At 40.1% G+C, this 20561-nt stretch overlaps 1 protein-coding gene across 1 annotated transcript in view; it reads left to right on the top strand.

Annotated features, from left to right (window-relative positions):
• The first annotated feature begins 570 nt into the window (after nt 1-570).
• ankrd55 (ankyrin repeat domain 55) overlaps nt 571-20561 on the top strand; it is a 30981-nt gene continuing 10990 nt past the window's right edge. Inside the window, exons 1-8 of the mRNA XM_067433723.1 lie at nt 571-1032; nt 1934-2053; nt 7242-7372; nt 10871-10980; nt 12607-12667; nt 13678-13806; nt 14874-15058; nt 17561-17728. Of these exons, the coding sequence (XP_067289824.1) occupies nt 990-1032; nt 1934-2053; nt 7242-7372; nt 10871-10980; nt 12607-12667; nt 13678-13806; nt 14874-15058; nt 17561-17728 (947 nt within the window). The 5' untranslated portion in view covers nt 571-989. The remainder of the gene's footprint in view (nt 1033-1933; nt 2054-7241; nt 7373-10870; nt 10981-12606; nt 12668-13677; nt 13807-14873; nt 15059-17560; nt 17729-20561) is intronic.

Here is a 20561-nt window from a genome sequence, read left to right as displayed (position 1 = left end):
TGTCATAAATGCAGTTTATAATGCAGGAGCAATTCAAGACATACACTGCAACATTTTATACAATTCATATAATCTAAATGGCACACGACTTTGACTTCTCCTTGCTATACTTAAAACATAAAATTGTTAAAATTTGTTATATTAACTTTATACTAAATACAAAAGCAAAACAAAGGGCAGTTGAAATGAGCTAATGAGGGGTCCTCTACTGCTAGTTATAGTTGTAATTTCATGTCATTTTCCAAGGGACACCAGATGACAGAAATCCTCCCTTAAAGCATGTCACATTTCCCATGTTATTCATCATGTTGTTTAAAATATGACGTGTATACTGTATATCTAAACATGTTTAACAAATATTTAAACATTTAAATTTACGCACCTATTGCCAAAGCCTACAGTAGTATCAAGTTCGTTTTTAATCTTAATGATTATTAATGAATATTAGCTGGTTATTTCAAATTATTAAAAATTGCATTGGAAATATTCAGGGATTTACTTGATATGTAGCACTGTCGGCTATATAATCTACTATATTGTTCATGCATATCCTAGAAAACAAACAACGTAGGCTATCTTTTTATTTTATTTTTTATCATACCCTCATTTAGTCCCCCTAATATTGATGTCCTAGAATGCGCTTGAGTGAAGAACACACAGCAGTGAGCAGTCCTGTCTCTATGTTGTGAACACACAGGCCGTGACACTATTGATGCCAGCAGGCTTCTGCACATGCTCAGTGTGTTCCCCCATCACCACATCACGCACAACGGAGCAGCCCCTTCAGGAACCGATGCTCACGCATCTGCGACACCTGCGGACGCGCTCTCAGCCTCTCCTGTCCCAGCAGCCGTTTCTCTGTCCGTGTCGGTCGCTGTTCCATGCGAACGCGTTGATTCGTTGTGAGCGGACAGTGCTGGACTCAGGAGCGGAGGGACATCATCATGTCGTGGGCACTGGACGGATTTCTCTGATAGCAGAATTAGATTATGGAGTTCTCTGGCTCTTCATCCGTATTTGAGCAGCTCAAAGGTAAAGCACTACACACACACACACACACACACACACACACACACACACACACACACACACACACACACACACACACACACACACACACACGAGCTGATAACAAGGAGGTGTTGCCATGGTAATGCTTATCAGCGGGCTTTACCATAGCCCATCATTTGTTTGGCTTGCCATCTGTTTGTGTGTGTAGATATAACCCACCAAAAAAAAAAGAGTATACTAGCGACTATGAGGGTCTTCACCACCATCCAAATGTTTTTATGAGAAATCCTAGGGTTTTCTGTTGTATTCCGATGAGGTCTCTTTCAGCAGATCCATATTGCATACATGTTTTTATGTATGCAATATGCCAACAAGCACCGCAGACAATATATACAAGCCCAAAGGAATATAATTTGCTTTCTCAGTGGTTGTTAAAGCTGTAATGCTCTCTCAGTATATTTCACATCATTAACGTTGTCTCCATATCTCCTTAGGAGTTAATTAATTTTCCAGTTGTTGACAAATACTGAGCTATAAAGACTCAGATAACTTTATTTGGAAAGTTAAGAGAATTTGGAGAGAAACATTTGACTAAGTTTATATTTTGAATGCGAAAGAGCTGTCTATTATCTATTTAATCTAATGGGTTTCTAGGAGAAACTTCTGAGAAAGATCTCAGTTCTTTCCTATAGGAAAGCCAATATACACCTGCTTCTCTAAACCTGTTGACTTATTAGAAGTAGAAACATAATTATAGAGTATGTTCATTAATCTGAAGCTCTGATAGCATTGACAACTCCTCGTAAATTTCTCCAAATTAGACCTGAAATGTTCAAGCAAAAAATGTATCAGTACAAAGCATTTTATTTACACCCAACAGATGGTATATCCGTTATATCCGTTTGATCCGTTTTCCTCTCAGAAGCTGCGGAGGAGGTTGATCTGAACGTGGTTTACCAGGCGGCAGCGAATGGCGACGTCAACACGCTGACCGCCACCATACGAGAGGACCCCTCCATCCTCGAGTGCTGCGATGGGGAAGGTATTCGTTCACACAGCATATGCACTTCTGTCCTATACTCCAAGATCATTTTCATATTAGTTTTACCCTTGTGAAAAGAAGCACACCTAATTGTATTGAATGTGCACTTGTAGTGTACTTTACTGTACACCCAAAGCGCTTTACACTCATGTTAGGGGTCTCTCCTCAACCACCACCAGTGGGCAGCTTCACTTGGATGATGCGACGGTAGCCACAGTACAATGGCGCCAGTGCGCTCACCACACGCCAGCGATAGGTGGAGAGGAGAGAGGGTGATAAAGCCAATTCAGTGGATGGGGATTATTAGGAGGGCATGATTGGTAAGGGCCAATCGAGGGAATTTGGCCAGGACAGCGGGGTTACACCCCTACTCTTTACGAGAAGTGCCATGGGATTTTTAATTAAAGTCAGAGAGTCAGGACCTCGGTTTAATGTCTCATCCAAAGGACGGTGCTCTTTGACAGTACAGCGTCCCCATCACTATACTGGGGTGTTAGGACCCACTCAGACTCAGGGGGTGCTCAGGGGTGGCTTCACTAACACATCTAGTTTTAGCAGCTACCTAATTTTCCCAGTTGGTCTCCCATCCAGGTACTGACCACACTCTAAAAATGGCTGGGTTAAAAACAACCCAATTGGCAACCCAGCGCTGGGTAAATATTGGACAGAACACATGCTGGGTTAAATTAACCCAGTGGCATTTTAACCCAGCAGGCTGGGCTGTTGTGAAAACCCAAAATGTAGTAAATTTTTTACCATTAATGGATTTGCTATTCTGGGTTATTCTTGCTGGGTTGTTCTTAAAACATCTCCTGTGCATTAGTCTACTGTAAAACTCGACAATCATGAAAGAACAAATGAAGAATGCATGTTTAGACTGTTAAAACAATCATTTTTATTACTTGACAAATGGTACAATACACAAATGTGTTAAAATTGGCAACAATGACAACTACAAACCTAATATATTCTGTCAATTTATTCACGTTTAAATCGAACTTTTATTTTGACGGGTTGCCGTGACTTTTGAGTCAGTGTTCATGATATGACACCCCCCGTCATTCACACAGAGACGCAAAACATGGAAGAGTAATATTTAAATAGTATTTAATATACAAAGACACTGGTATATATTCGGCTACAGTCTGGAGCCCTGCGTGACGCGACTGAACGCAGCTGCGGGACCGAATATAGTCTACTTGTGAGTCGATAATATACAGATACTATTGTCACATTTTTACATTTCAGTATGTAAGTTACTTGGTATCGAAGTACCGGTACTTGTGACATCCCTACATACAACCATGTTTAATTTTCGTAAGGGGATCATGGTTCTGTGTAATCACAAACTATTAATCGTCTCACATGCATACCTAAACTAACACGAGTCAGTACATTGCATCGGATTCTGAGGTAAAACTTTTGTCGTCTTAACGTCATGTAAGCTCAAGAATTGTTGCCGCGAAGAAGAAAAAAACTATAATTATGCTAATTAAAATGATTATTAAGGAAAATATATGAACTTATCTTAAAACATCTGCAACCAGCGGCTTTGCCTTTTGCATGGTCCTTTCAAAATGACACTTTGGGAGCGAATTTAAACGAATCAAGGCGGGAAACACGTGAAACAACCAAGAGCTGGGTAGAATCAACCAAGCATTGCAACCCAGCAGGTTTAACCCAACGACTGGAAATTTGAAACTACCTAATGGTGTTTAAAATGTGATCAAATAAGCCAAAAAAAATTACCCAACAGTCTTAACCCAGCATTTTGGGTTAAAATATAACCCAGCATTATTTAGAGTGCAGGCTCAGCCCTGCTTAGCTTCAGTGGGAAACCAGTCTTGGGTTACAGGGTGATATAATGACATAAAAGGTGATATTAATGAGAGGGTGATATTAATGGCATAAAAGGGTACGTAAGTGTACGTAAAGGGGACCTTTTATGCCTCTAAGCCGTTAAAATGTAATATAAGTCTCCGGTGTCCCCAGAATTTGTCTGAAGTTTCAGCACAAAACATCCCACAGATCATTTATTTAGACAATGTTGTAAATGTAAAATTTTTGAGAGGGAAGGAAAAACATGCTGTTTTCGTGGATGTATCTTTAAATGCAAATGAGCTGCTGCTCCCCACCCCCTGACAGAGCCTGTACAGCTCATGCCTCAATACCCTGCTAAAAACCAAGGCTGTGTTCAAAATCGCCCCCTATAACCTCATTCACTATCCCTACATTACTCCACTTATAGTCCACTTGAAAGAGTGAATAAAAACAAGTGAATTTGATAGGAGAAGTTTGTACCTGTATGATATTACGCTGTAGCCATATTGGACCATTGAAAAATCTTCTGGCAAGACACGAGACTACATTCTGTGGATAATTCAGTATGGGTATTCTCTCTAGCCATTGCATGTACATTGGTTGTACGCTTGTTATTGTGGTGCATTGTGGGATTCAATTAGTGCACTCGATAACGTCCACTATGGTTTCGGACACAACTACAAATGGCTGTCCCCTCAAAGAGTGCCCTATTTAAAGGGAAAGTTCACCCAAAATGTTTTAAATTCTGTCATTCATTACTCACCCTGTTCCAAACCCGTAAGACCTTTGTTCATTTTCGGTACAATAAAGTGTAAATTTTTTGTCACAAGGGTAGTCCTGTTGATTTATCAGACCTGTCCTGATACTAAAGGCTGCTGTATTTGTGCAATGGCAAGTTGGCCATTGTGATTGTGTTATTATGGTGTTTGCCAGGGCAACTATCACTCTTGCTCATAGTTAAAGGGTCATGAAACCCCAAAACACTTTTTTTGAGATGTAAACAGATATGTATAGGCTGCACATCATTGAAAACACTAAGGGTACTCATTAATGGTATGCATATGTGAAAATAATTATTTTTGCATTTTTCAGAGCGATTTCTGTCTTCCGGTTTGAAAAGTTTAGTCGGAGCAACGTCACAAATGCTGACGTCGGCACGGCCTTTTCGGCCCAAGTATGGGCTGCTGGGCACATGCTGACGTCGACCGCTCCGAGCGATTCTCGATATATATTCATGACATAAAGCTCATTCAGTCCAATCCCTGCGCTGTAGTATGCATACAAGATAATTTAGTTAATATGCATGAGACAGTCACTTCTGTCAGGCTCGTCTTACATCATTATTGTAGAGATATGGTGGGGAAGTTTTGGAAGCAGCGTGCGGAAAAGTCACGGAGGAAAGCTAGGCGTTGTGCTGATACGAAGTAACGTAAAGGGCGCCGAGCGAGCTGTAACCGGCGCCGTCTGTGGAAGCCTTTGCTACAAAGGCTCGGTAAAGTAAAATTCACCTGAGGAATCGCACGCCGAACCTGCAAACGTTGACTATCTATGTCAGGAGTGCAAAATAACCAATCTGTAATCTGTAGGCCAATGAACAAAAGCCACGTCCTCTCCGTTTTATTTGTGGTCACAGCCATGCACTAAACCGCATGTGTTCGGGCTCTTAGTGAAACCGTGTGCTGCATATTTGGACAAATATAGATTTAGCTGCCGAGTGATAGACAGCGCGGATCGTCACGGCAATGCGCGGTCGAGACTAGCCTCAAACCTCTTCGCTTTTACCCCGATCTAGAATTACACATCTCTTATCACATCGCATGTTGGGTGGTTCACGTTCTCTTATCACGTCGGCGCGTTGTTCATCTTGCCAAACAGCGTGCATATTTGGACAAATATAGTTTTATCACGTTTGCAAAATATTTCGTCATGCAGAATAACATTTATTTTCATTTCTCACTGAATTATGCTGGTTTGAACTTTGAAGAGCTGAATGATTTGCGATCTCTGCTGCACTCATAGCTCTCTCATTCGCTGTACTCATCCCTCATTTAATCTCTCTGTGGTAAACAATGCCAACGTGAACCAAGAACATGTCTCAGAACCGCTCAGCACCTACTGACAGACACTCCCCTATTTATGCAAACATTCCCTCTTTCCACACAATACCATCCCACCTTTTCACAGTCGACCACTCCCCTTTTAACAAGCTTTTTCAAATCGAAGGTGTGAAAAAACACCGCTGCAGCAGGGGGGTTTCATGACCCTTTAAGGTTACCAATTCTTGCTCATAATTAGGGTTACCAAACCCCTTACCCAAAGTATTGGACTTTGACACATAATTTGTAAATGCTACTTACATGAGATCAGTGCCGTTTCTAGGCATAGGCAAACTAGGCGGTCGCCTAGGGTGCCAACAGCTGGTGGGCGCCAGTGAGCTCCCACCCCAACAAGATTTTTTAGTTATTTCATATATATTTTATTATTAATATTTCGTACTTATGCTATTTCACGGCATTATGATTAGTTGCGATTATTGGAGTGAAGTCGCCATGGTGATAGTGGCTGCTGTAATGAAATGAGATCATGTAGAGGGCGGCAGGGAACGTCGTCATCCGTGGCGTTGTAACGCTTGTGTCCGAGTGAAAAATGCGGATAGCTCACTTAATGTAACTGGAGTGGATGTAAACACGGAGGCGATTAACATCAAACAGATCGCACTTTATTCCCGCTGAACTCTCATCACAAACTCCCTTTCCGTCCACAGCATTACTTAATAAAACAAAATAACTGACTGTTAGCAACAGAAAACAGAAAATAATCCCCACACATGGGAGCTCAAGACTCAGTGCGCAAATACACAAAATGCAGACTTCGTTTACAGGGAGCGTGCGCAACTCTTAAAGGGGCCACACTATATTTCTACTCGTTACAGCGTGCTTTAGTTTCATCATCATGAAAAGGTCAAAGCCATCAGGGGTATGCAACATATGAATCTTGCCTAGGGTGCCAGAAAGGCTAGGAACGGCCCTGCATGAGATACATCAAATTATGCAGAATGTTGAGGATAGGTGTGCTTTACATAGGTGCAATATTTAGAAACCTATATATGATTGAGGGTGGAATGGTGCCGAGCAACCACTTGGCAGCCATCCACAACCCTAATTAGGAAAAGGTATTTCATGAAAGGATTCATCACTCAAAATCTGAATACCTCCTATCATTGTCGTACAATCCACACATTCAACAAAGCTGAGACAGAAATAAGCCATCATCATAAACAGATTACAGTAGGGCTGACCTACATTGACATTTTAATGAGAACTGTTGTTAAGTGCCGCGTTTCTGACTGCTTGTGTCTTGACGACAGGCTCCACACCGCTGATGCATGCAGTATCTGGAAGACAGGTGGATACGGTGAAGCTGCTGCTAAAGATGGGAGCTTCTATCAATACACAAGATGCCTGTGGACGGACGTCCCTCTCTCTAGCGACATACCTTGTATGAAAATGCCCTCAGGATCACTTCCTTTAAAAAGTCATATTATGCCCTTTTACAAAGTCTTGATTTTTTAAAGCTCTATTAGAACAGGATTTTATAGTTCAAAAAACACATTTTACCCATATTTGACATTATATCAGCTCCTCTCTTCTCAGTCTGTCCTCTGTCTATGGAGATGCGTTTCCCAAAAGCATCCTTAGAGATATGGGGGAGTATTGGGTTCCGGCCATATTTTAAGCTTGCAGCCCTCCCCTCGGACAGCATGCCAAATATGCATACTCTTTTACTCTATCTAATCATTTGTAAGTGTGAACTCATGAAATTGTGTGGTTGGAATGACAGCTCTCGACCTGTGGTTAGAACCATAGACTCTTGTTTCCATGACATGGGCTTAAATAAATCCTTATCTTGAGCAAAATGAGAGCTGATATTCAGTCCAATCTACATCTTTCGTTCAAATATACTCATCTTTCACTTTTACATCTTACAGTTTCGGGAAACAGTCGTGACTAGCTAGTTGATTTCTTCAACGATGCTCTGTACTATTAGCCTAGAAATCTAGGCGCACCCTAGCGGCAGCAAATCTAATCTGCCCGCGATTGTCGTCTAGCAACTCTCAATACCCTTCTGAGCTGTAATCGCCTATCTCTTGCCGGGCCAATCACATTGTTTATAGAGTCGGTGGGCGGGGGCCATAATGATGATGGCCGAGTTGCGTTTGCGTGCTTCTAGTAAACGCAGAAACTGGCGAACGGCGGTCTTTCAAATCAGCTTTGGCCGTGACTCTGGAAGACTAGGAGTTAAGCTTTTCTCTGAGAAAAGAACGGCACTGAAGTCATTCTTAAGAAGGGAAGATGTGTTCGGAGTTTTGCCGACCAGATACGGCAAATGTTTAATTTATCAACAAGCTCTGTTTCACCTTCGTTGCTCTGGTTGGTTGTAGCGATATCCTATCGCGTGCAGAGGGAGTTTGAAAGACAACCGTTTATCCCGCCCCCTCGGATTGAGCCCTGTCTATGGTGAGTTTCCAGACCAAACATCTTGATGTGGGTCTGGCTTGTCAGGCTACTTTACTATGGTAGTTAAGCAGTGAGTTACATCTCTGTATTCGTTGTAACGCACCCCTGTTTCGTTCCTCTATTTATGATGCCCTTCCTTTTGAAAAACACGGTGTGCTCTGATTGGTCAAATGGACCAGTGTGTTGTGACTGATCAAGGCATGTTTTTGAAATGTTCCCATAACCGAGTTTAAACCCTAGACTGTAAAAAAATATGGATGTAGTGTCCATGATTTCACCCATAGGATAAAGGAGAGACAAGCTGGCCCTTGCATATAGAGGGAATGCATCGATGTCACTTTCCCGCCGGAACACGCCCCCTCAGCCAGGGCTGAGTGGCAGAAGAACTGCTGCATGACTGCAGTTAATAAAGAAAAACGCGAGTTGAGAAAACCATTATCAGTTTAAACTAAAGCTTGGACTCGATATAGTGGTCCTTACAACTTACCACAGATTCAGTGACCCACGGATAATGACATGCAGCCAGGAATCGTGTTTTCCTGACATTTTTATGAGCTTGATTTCAACATGATTATTTATAACTGATCAGTCATCACATTTTTCGAGTGAATCCCGCATGTACTGTATATGCGGATGGGTCAGTGTATTCAGGCGTGTATGTGGCTGCTTGTCACGAATGGAAAACAAAAGTTTTATTCAAATTCTGAATATATTATAGACCTTTTAATAAAAAATAAATAATATTTATATTGCCCAGACACCGTGCAAAGCGTGCTCCCTTTATAATCACTAAAAGCTGTCACTCATTCAATAAACGCAATCTCACAGATTTCCGCCATGAAGCTGGTATACAATGAATCTCTTATTTTCACAATGTCTGCACTTATAGAGACGTGCGTGTTAACTGAACTCAGCGCCTGGACAAACACTCGAGCAGTGATGATTGGCCAATTCCGTTGTAGATATCTACAAAATCTCTGTGATTAGCTACATTACTCACCGAAGCGAAAACATGTTGGAAAAGTAATAATTTGACAAGTGCAAATACAGATGCACACTGGATAATTACTAGCTCCTTTTCGCTAATAATATGCTATTATTACGAATTCTTACAGAGGATTACATATCCTAGACAAGCAGTTAAGGGCAGCGTTTCACTCTTAAAGCAGAAGCAGCAGCAGGTTGGCTGTGGTTTGAGTAAGAAAATTTTCAAGTCAGTCTCAAGTTCGGAACAGCGATGTCCATGGTGTCTACGTGGACAATCCTCCCCTACCCTCCTCTGGCACCGGGCCTGGTTTTGTGTGTTTTTCGCTGCATTCACGCTGTAAACCAATGCTGCCTCACAGTCTTTTTGCCACTCAGTAGGGCGTAAACGCAGTCACTCCAGCTGACGTCACGTGCATTCCCTCTATTGCCATCTCGTGTCACTCCCGCATAACAGAAAATGGGCAAAGGGGGAGGATGTGGGCGGGGCTTAGGTGACGCAATGACTAACAGACAGTGGATAAATGGCTATCCGCCTGTCACTTAAAGTGACCACGCCCTTAATTATGCAGAACTTTAAGGCTTTACATAATGTAAACGAATGAGTAATAAAAAAATACACCCCCTCACAGTTGTCATGAAGGGCAAAATTAGCCGTATAGACCAAAACCACAATTGGTTCCAGGCTGTAAACTTGTTTTTTTCTTCTGTAAATTTGGAAATTTTAACATAGGGCTCAATGAGATTCTGCTCCCTTCTGGAGCCTGTCCCTAGTGGTCAGTCGATGAATTGCAGTTTAAGTCACTTCTGTATTGGCTTCAACAGAAACTGGGGGAGGCCGCTGCTTGGTTTCAACACACTACAAACTCAACTAAGTCCCACCCCTTTATTCTGCATATGGCTTAGGTCGGGAATTATTTAAATTAAGAATATTGTCACTAATGGCACCCTTAGCACTTTTGTCCACACTTTCGTGACTTAATGCAGCTTTGACTGTCAGGTAGAAGTCTTGTCTGCTAGCGGGCTCTGCAAACTGGGCATTCGTGAGCACCCTTCTGATACCTAAAATGACAAATGGGACACTCTACAACCTTGTGGACCTCATGATCACATGCACCCAATGGCTATTGTATGTCCACAAGACCGTAAGTGCATGAAGTGTGCCATTTAGGACAGGGCCTGTGATGTGTTCGTACCTGGAAGAAAACTTAAGACTACAATGGAGGCGTTTCAGGGAGTTAAGAGCAGAGCTTTTTCATTCTCAAACAGCAACATAACACACTAAAGAAAGTTGAACATAATTTAAAAAGGATAATTTCTGCCTTGTTTATGGGGACTGTTAGTGGATTGTGATTCTACAGCATGTTTATGAGGGTTAGGAAGGTTAGGAGGGTTAGGTCATGCAGAAAGTTGCAGTGACCTTCATTTCATTGACTGAATTAAATGCTTGTTTATTTTAAATTACTTTTACTGTAATTCGGTTTATCTTTTGCAGGGTTGGCTGGAAGGCTGTGTGTGTTTGCTTCGCAATGGGGCAAAACAAAACATTCCCGATAAGAACGGACGCTTGCCAATTCATGCTGCTACTGCTGAAACTGACTTCAGGTAACAAGGAAAATAAAATTAGTTATTAACAAGAAGTAGCGATTAGTACAGTAAAATTACTGTAAACAAAAAACATTACATCTCCCACTCTTTGTTGTTTTTTAATAAAATAATTGCCGAATTATGTTCCACGTGTTATTTAGTCTTGTTTAGTCAGTTGGCTTCATCAGTGGGTTCCTGGAATTCAACCAATGTCAGCCATTAATTTGTGTGAACAACAATAGATGCATTTTACTGGAACTTCCTCCTTCTCACTGTCCATTTAGCAGAACACTTGCTGTGCATATGACAAGATGAAGAGATGGTAATTAGAAAACAGGTGCAAAGGAAATCTCATCCTACCAAAAGTGTTGATTTTTTTACACTTAAAATCAATTTTTTTTAAATGATTTTCTTGTTAAGAAAATCCATCAACTTTTTCTGTAACATGGACAGTAAAAGTTAGACTGGACTAAAACATGGACTGAGAATGTCTACATTAAGACAAGATAAGATATGCTAAAGAGTTAGTTCACCAAAAAATAAAATTCTGTCATTAATTACGTACCCTCATGTCGTTCCAACCCCGTAAGTCCTCCGTTCATCTTCGGAACATGAATTCCAAACCATCTCTGACCCCTCCATAAACAGAAATTTATTTTACAATTTCAAGGCCCAGAAAGGTAAGAAAGACAATGTTAAAATCGTCCATGTGACTCCAGTGGATCAACCTTATTTTTATGAAGCGACGAGAATACTTTTTGTGCGCAAAAGCAAACAAAATGAACAACTTTGTTCAACATTTTCTTCTCATCTGTGTCAGTCTCCCACGCAGAGTACATTGGCCATAAGTCTGAAGCACTGGACTGTATTTACTACATTATCAGCGTTTGGAGACTGACACAAACATGAAGAAATTGTTGAATAAAGTCGTGTCTTGTTGAATAAATTCTCGATGCTACATAAAATTAAGGTTGAACCACTGGAGTCACATGTATGATTTTAACTTTTTTTTTTTTTTACTACCTTTCTGGATAGTAATCTTCATTTGTGTTTCGAATATGAGCAAAGGTCTTACAGGATTGGAACGACATGTGGGTGAGTAATTAATAACTCTAATAATAAAAAAGAATTTTAAACAATTATTGTCATGATCATGTTGTGTTTAGGTTCATTTTTTTCACTTCCATTATTTTTGCCTGAGTTCTTGATTGTTTGGTTGTCATGGTTTCTGATTAGTTCACACCTGTTCCCTGTTCCATCGATTATCATTTATTGTTTATTTAATCCATCATCTTTCCTCAATTCATTGTACTGTGTTGTCAGTGTTTAATGTGTTGTGTTTATTGGTCTTGGTGTTCATTAAAAGTATCTTTATCGTTCTTCCTGTGTCACACATTGTCTTTTTGGATATTAAACTGCATGCATCATGACAATAATGTGCTCTGCCTCTGAAATTAATGCTTGATTTTAGCTGATCTCACAATCCCTTTTATATTCCAACCCCTCCCAACCACTATCCAAATAACAAATCAACCGCTTAATTTTTTCCCTCATTGATTATATGGTTCACGTTCAATTGTGAAATTAAAATATGTGTATGCAGCATGTATAGAACAATAAACATGCTGTATATGTTTGTTTAAGGCTCATGGCTGTTTTGCTGCAGCAGTCAACACTGTGTGAAATCAATCATCAAGACAATGAGGTGAGTCACGGAAAGCTGCATTTGTTGTGTCCGCACTGTCTGTTGGACTTTTCAAGCACTTAAGTCATTCGCACATGCGCTGTTGTTTTTTTTTCTTTTTTTTTCTTTACGTGGGCCGTTGTCTGAATATCCACAAACCGTGGATTTACGGAAATTACGTCACATTTTGAATACGTGGACCATTTTGAATTGCAGACAGCAAAGTACTTTGGGCTTTACGTTTGGTGCCTTTTTAAATAGGACACATGGCCAAAAAAGTAAAAAAAATTGAAATGTAAAAAAAGTTATTTCTTATTAAATCATTACCATGAAGTTTATTGTTATGAAAACATTATTATACAAAAAAACTATTTTCAAATTTTATATGAACTATAATTTTCCAAAACATGTTTTACTCTAAAACCCAGAGAAAATTAAAGCCAGACATCTAAATCTAAATTTGTGGTTGATATCTCAAAAAATTAGCTTTCAATAAGATTGTGTTTAGGCACAGTATCAAACGTGTCCAATAGATTAAATTTGTTTCCAACGCTGGCAATTTAGCACACGCACTGTAAAAAAAAAGTTTTGTTTTAATATCTTTTGTCGTTCTTCAAAGAAGTACACTTGTTTTTGATATGCAGACTAACCTATGTAATACTAGCATATGTAAAATACTATAATATAAAAAGTAATTAACTGTAATTATCTGTACTGTTTTAAGCCTAATTTATACTTCTGCGTCGAGTGTGAACCGTATATATATAACGGGTTTCATACAAAAATGCAATGCATGTTCTATTTGTGGTCATGCTTATACATTTTTATACACTTTCATCTATTTGTAAAAAGCATGGTTATTGTATCGTGCTGCGCTCTCCTTTTTCGCCTTTAGATAACAGTAGGTTTGTTGTATATTTGCGTTGTGCAGGGACATTTTTTATTGTCATCTGATGCGCCATTTGCTGCTATAAAGTAACAGCCACGAGCACTTATGCAACCCGTGTAACCCTCTGATTGTGCTTTGGTAGGGAATGACAGCTCTTCACTGGGCTTGTTTCCATAACCGACCAGAGCATGTGCAGGCCCTGCTGCAGAAAGGAGCTGACCCGACACTTGTGGACAAAGATTTTAAAACAGCGCTTCACTGGGCTGTGCAGGTACAAATCATAAACAAATACACAATTCTTAAGTGTTATTACAGTAGTGTTATATTGTATTGGTATAGTATAGCTCACTAATTCATACTCTAATATATACATTTAATTTCCTAGTAAGGTAGACAAATGTCATGATTCATCATGAAATGTAATATTATTTATTTCTTAAAAAATAATTGTGAAAGATGTTTTATATATGTACATTGCAAGTAGGGGTGGGTGATATGATATGATTATTTAACATAAATACCCAAAACTGTCAAGCTCAGTAAACAGTCAGATAAAATTAGAGCAAAGAATAAAAATATGATCAAAGAAACTAGGGAGAAACTAATAGGGCAAAAAAAAAAAAAAAACTAAAATAGAACAAAGACTACAAATAGAACAAATTAATTAGACCTTCCTGAAAAACTGCAAGCACTATAAATATGAAATACTACATAAATTGTATAAAGCAATCAATGTACAAAAACACAGCATAGTCTTCACTGTGTAAATTTAATATACATTTATACTTATTAAAGCTAGAAAAGTGATTCAGTCAAGAGCAGTGAGAATAAAATTAAATGACAGACAGCAGCAGGTTTATTAGGCTGCTGTCACTTTAAGACTGAATGCACTGATCTAATATAGCCTTCAAATAGACATGCACTTTCTTTCTTAACTGTTTATGTTCACTTAAGACATACACGTATTTGACGTTCAAGCCCAATAATTCTGCCAAAAACAGCTCAGTTCTAGGCTTCATTTATACGCGTCTCTCAAAGCTAAGAAAGAAAGCTAAGAAACAGTCTCTAAGACAACGCATGCATGCATATACCGATATGAGTCAGCAGTTTAAAATCACTTGTTTTTAAAATACATGTCTTAAAAATGCATTCAAATAATTAGCTTTTGTGGTGGCACAGCATGGGGAAGTCACATGAGCATAACCGCGATAGAGACGATAGTCCGAAACCGGTTGACAAATTTCCATCGGTCAATCGTGTCTACTGGTTTATCGCCCACCCCTAATTTCAAGTTGATTATTAATTTATATGTCTCATTGTTTTTTAACTATGTGGCAGAGTGGCAGCCAGTTAATGTGTTCCCTCATTCTTGACCATAATCTGGGCTCCTCTGTGATCAATTATGATGACGAGAATGGGAAGACCTGCGTTCACATTGCAGCCGCTGCAGGTTTCAGTGACATCATATATGAGCTATCTCGAATTCCTGAGACCAACTTGCAAGCTTTGGACGTGGATGAACGGTACAGTAAACATGTTGTGTAATATGTGAGTGGAGTTCATATGAAGTGCTTTTTTTGTTTACCAGAGGGACAACTAAGACAAAACTTGGTTTTGCTAGTAAAAGTTTAACAGAGAATTTTTGCCATGGGTTTGGAGGACAATATGTCATTTTTATTAGGGCATTTTTATTTTATTTATGGGGCAGAACTCTAGTATCACCATACCACCGTAGCAGAAATTTCCTTAAAATGTCAAAATTCTTAAAGGGGACATATTATGCCCCTTTTAAAAGTCTTGATTTTGTCAAAAAAAAACACATTATTATTTTCCCCAAATATTCTCCATTGTTGCAGCTCCTCTTTTCCCAGTCTTCTTCTTGCCAGCCACTCCTTCTGAAAAGCACAATGTGCTCTGATTAGTTGGCTGGACCTGTGTGTTTTGATTGGTCAAGTGCCTCAGGCATGTTTGGGAACGTTACGCCTCTTACCATAACAGACAGCAAGTGTCAACACACTACTAACTAACTCCTACTCCTAACTAACTAACTACTAACTAGTCCTGAGTTAGTTAGTAGTGTGCTGACACACACACGGTTATGTTAAAGGGAGTGACATTTCATGCCCCTTCACAACACACAAATATACAGTATATAGACTTCCTCTCATCCTGATAGGATATATTGTGGTAACTGCTGATGACGAGTTTTTTGGATAGATCATTTGAATGTGCTCTCCCGAACTTTGTTAATAAAACACTATATAGAGAATAACTCCCTTTAGAGGGACTTTAGAACTTTGTAGACCTTTTTCATGCTCAAACAGCAACATTTTACACTAAAGAAAGCTAATAATTGGACCCCTTTAGTATGAACCTAAAATAGAGCATTTTTATGTATGAACACACCTTTTTACTTAAAGTATACTTCACATTTAGAGCACATTGCTGATGGATAACTGGCAGTTCCTGAGTGTGCTTATTTATGATGATGTCATATTGTTAAAGGGGGGGGTGAAACACTCAGTTTCAGTCAGTGTCATGTCAATCTTGAGTACCTATAGAGTAGCATTGCATCCTGCATATCTCCGAAAAGTCTTTATTTTTTTTATAATTATATTAGAAAGATGCGCTGTTCCGAGTCTTTCCGAAAAAAGACGAGCGGGTGGGGGCGTGTCGTGTGAGCGGAGCTAAATAATGACGTGTGCTCGCTGCTGCTATTGTGTTGAGTGCGTCGAGTGCGTCGTAAAGCTGTCATCCCTAACAGCGGGGAAAAAACTTTATTCAAAATAAAAATATGGCTTTTAATCAGATACAGCCATACATCTATGATCCGGAATCAGACCCAGAGGCTGCAGTTGAACAGGAGCAGCAGCAAAAACGACTAGAGCAGGACGTCTCTATGTGGTACGATATACACTAACTATATAATATGCTTAGCGGCTTATGTTATTTACATATTTATACTTGAATTATATCGTCGTATTTTTGTCTTTGAAGGTGTACATGTGGGAAGTGCAGTTGTGCACGTGTGTTTGTGTGTTTACGCGTGGTTTGTGTAGACAGGTTAAGTTAGTGTTTACATAGATAGACACGGAATAGTAGCGCATTTGAATGAAGAAGCGTGCTTATTTAGTTCAACATATTTCCCCCCTCTTTGTGTATTGTTGAGTGCTTTTACAATACACAAACATAAAGTTACACATATAGTGGCCAGCTAAACAAATGTACACGCACTACACATCGCATGCTCCATTGATCAATTTCTATATATAGTAATATATATAGTAACTATACGTGATCATGTTTGGGCTACTTGATGAGCATAGACACAGACATTTGAAGCAGTCTAACTCACCGCCCGCGGTTCTAACGTTGGGACTGCTCCATCCTTCAGCATTAGGCTATTGGAAAATCCGGCGTCATGCTGGGCCATGTTTATGAAACAGTCGGCACCGAAATGCAGCGAACAGATATAAACATTCGCGCAACTCAGTTGCTGATCCGGAAAAGCAAATTACATCCACTGTTGCCTTACCGCGGGGTTTTGGGGGAATCTGTGCAGGACTGTCTTGGTCTGGCAACCAAAAACGCACTTTTTGATGTCATTGTTAATTGTGCACATTACCTGTGCAGCGCAGCCTACGAGCGCTTTGATGGGCATAGCCTGTTGCTTTCGCTCTCTCCCTCTCTCTCTCTCCCTCTCTCTCTCTCACACGCTTCCGGTAGAATTGTCCGTAAGGCCCATACAAGGAAATTCCGCCCCCACTAACGTCAATGGGGACGCATGATCGCAAAAAACTTGCCGAAACTTATGACTAACCGGAAGTAGTATTTTTGACAAAGAAATACTCCCATCAAACGTCCACCTTAACTTTTGAAACTTTGTCCATGTTTAGTATGGGATTCCATGTCTTTAACAGTGTAAAAAGATCAGTATGCATGAAACAGCATTTCACCCCCCCTTTAATCATGAGCCCAACCATATTTTTTATTATTATACAACATAATATCTGTTTTTCTGTCAGGACCCCTCTTCACTGGGCCGCTGCAGCCGGTAAAGATGACTGTGTGCAGGCATTGTTGGAGCTGGGAGTGGAGCCCAACCCTCGAGATATTAATGAAAACACGCCTCTCACCTACGCCATGTACTGTGGTCATACTGCATGCATCAAACTCCTGTCCACAGAAAACAGGTTTGTCATTTTGTTGAAAAAAATATTTGCTGAGTACATATTGACATATCTGTGACTTTTTTAAAGAAGCAATGCCCGCTTAGCGTCAATAACTGGCAACCACTCATTAGCATTAATAAGTGCAACTGTAGTAGAGTCCCCCCAAAAGTTTATCAAAAAGTTTGAAAAAAGTGCACAGAAGGCAGATACCCAGCTGCAGAGACAGAAACACATCAGGCAGTTGACAAAGAGGAATGGGATTCTGAGAAATAACCGAGGGTCGTGAACCAGGCAAATAGTACATTTAGGCAACCAATCCAAAGGCGAGTGTCACATCAAGAGAATGGCAGTGTGTCATAACCATTCTGAATACCGGGCATAGCAGGAGAGCGAAAGTAGGCACCAATACTGGGTGGAATGGGATGAATGACGACTCCCGCCATAAGGCAAAACGTTTTCGGGAAGTGTAAGAGAGCATCTGGAATGGTATTTTTGTAATACGGACGATAAGACAAAGAAAAGTACCCATTGATCCTGCCTCTAATTTAGTCTTTTGACTTACCTGATGTATTTGATGTTCCTGTGATTGGTCCTCACCACAGATGACACTTGAACTGATGCACCTAAAGAGTGGGAACTCAGATTAAAGTATGTTCCAATTATAAAACAAGCCTACTGTTAACTGTTAAAGATTGCATTGGTACAGTTCGGTACGCAAATGGACCATACCGGAAGTCCTGTTCCAAAACGGTTCGGTACATATATGTAGGGATCCCAAGGGACCACAGACCCTTCCAACTAGTGGTGGCACTCACCCGGAGCCAGCCAAAAACTACCTGGTACCTACACTGCATTTCTGTTCTGAGAGGGACATGCAGTGGGAGAAGTTGGGGCATTGGTGACCTTACCACCCTCTGGAAACATCTGGAGGAAAACCGGCCTAACTCTAAGAATCCACTGTGGAGGTGTTAAATGCCATATTCCAATCTTTGGCCTCCCTAATCAAGACCAGATCATAAGCATTGTGGAGGTGCAGTTTCATGAAGGAATTTGATGACTTAAGAGTCCTCCAATGTCATTGAGTCCCCAATAATTGGTGCAGGGCTACGAGGAGCCACCCTTTTTCTTCACAAAAAGAAATCCAACCCCACCAGAGAACAGGAGAGATGGATAATGCTGGCCACCTGAGGCTGATAAAGATACTTCACCATGGCAAATTGTTGACTAAAAATGTTCCTAGTTAATGTGGTGGTTATGGAGGAATAGCCTATGATGGCCTTCAACTATAAACGTGAATGAGCAGCCCAACACATAGAATACCAGTTCCTCAGTGTGGTTGCCATTTGTCAGACTCACCTAAGCAGTGACCTGTGAGACACCTGTGGGATGCAGACCGGTCAGAGTGCTGATGTTGACCCCGTCCTCTACCAAAAGCATCTACAATGGCCACATGGGCATCAGAACTGGACCATTAGAGAATTGGGAAGAGATGGCAGATTCACTATGCGAAGAAGCCAGGCAGGTTGGTGGAGGCAGTGTTATGCTCTGGACAATGATTTGCTGGACAATTGCTGGCAGTCATGTGAATGTTAAAGGAAGTGTATGTAAGATTGTGTCCAAAACTGGTACTGCAATCACTTTCAAATAACTGTAGAGTGGTGTATCCCCTCTCTCCCTTCCCCTTGACTAGAGGTTGCCAGATAGGCAGCAGGATCCAGCAGGAACGTTTGTAGCTGCAGCTGTGGTAACTAGAGCAAATCTGGCAACCCGGATGCTGAAACACTACTGACTTTGTGATTAGTAGATAGGTGGAGGATGGAACAAAAATGTGACTTCAAGCATGTTTTAAATAGCCTGACAAGCCAGACCCACATCAAGATGTTTGGTCAGGAAACTCACCATTGACAGGGCTCAATCCGAGGGGCAGGATAAACGGTTGTCTTTCAAACTCCCTCTGCACGGCGTGCACGCAATTGGATATCGCTACAACCAACCAGAGCAACGAAGGTAAAGCAGAGCATGTTGAAAGATGAATCTTTCACAGTATCCGGTCGGCAAAACTCCGAACACATCTTCCCTTCTTAAGAATGACTTCAGTGCCGTTCTTTGTTCTTTTCTCAGAGAAAAGCTTAACTCCAAGTCTTCCAGAGTCACGGTCAAAGCTGATTCGGAAGGCCGCCGTTCGCCAGTTTCTGTGTTTACTAGAAGCACGCAAGCGCAACTCCCATATGAAAAAAACCTATATGGTTTATATATGCGACCATATATGTTCCTTACTTAAATCAGTCAGAATTATCTTATATGTTTAATGTAAGTCCCATATATGTCATACACAAAATCAGACCGTTTATGGCCCATTTCATACTAAAAAACACACAGAAAACTTTTGGGTCATGTATGAATCCTGCAAAAATCTTATATGAGTTTTACATGTAAACTGTATGCAATGGTATATGCTATTAGTAGAAAATACATGATATTCATATACAAATCATATAAAGTTCTTATACTGAATCATATGCTAGTCATATAGGATTTATTTATATTTTGTGTCATTTGTTTATATGGTTTTTATACAGATTTCATATTTTTTTAATAGGGAAATGGTGTGTTAGCTCTTCAAGTTTATATAATATACATATAAACTACATATAAAAATCATACATGATTTCAGTCAATATTACATCTCTGCATATACTAACCATATATAATTTCAATCAATGACATACACAAATTTGTGATGGAAACACTTTTATTTCAACACAAAATAAAATAATCAAATTATACTCCACATGAGTAATTTACAATTCCAACTTGATAGCAAACTGAACTTTGCTCAGGAAAAAAACAAAAC

The sequence above is a fragment of the Pseudorasbora parva genome, chromosome 23 (genome assembly GCF_024679245.1).
Source record: "Pseudorasbora parva isolate DD20220531a chromosome 23, ASM2467924v1, whole genome shotgun sequence".
In the NCBI taxonomy this organism is placed as follows: domain Eukaryota; kingdom Metazoa; phylum Chordata; class Actinopteri; order Cypriniformes; family Gobionidae; genus Pseudorasbora; species Pseudorasbora parva.
This window is presented reverse-complemented; position numbering and strand designations above follow the sequence as displayed.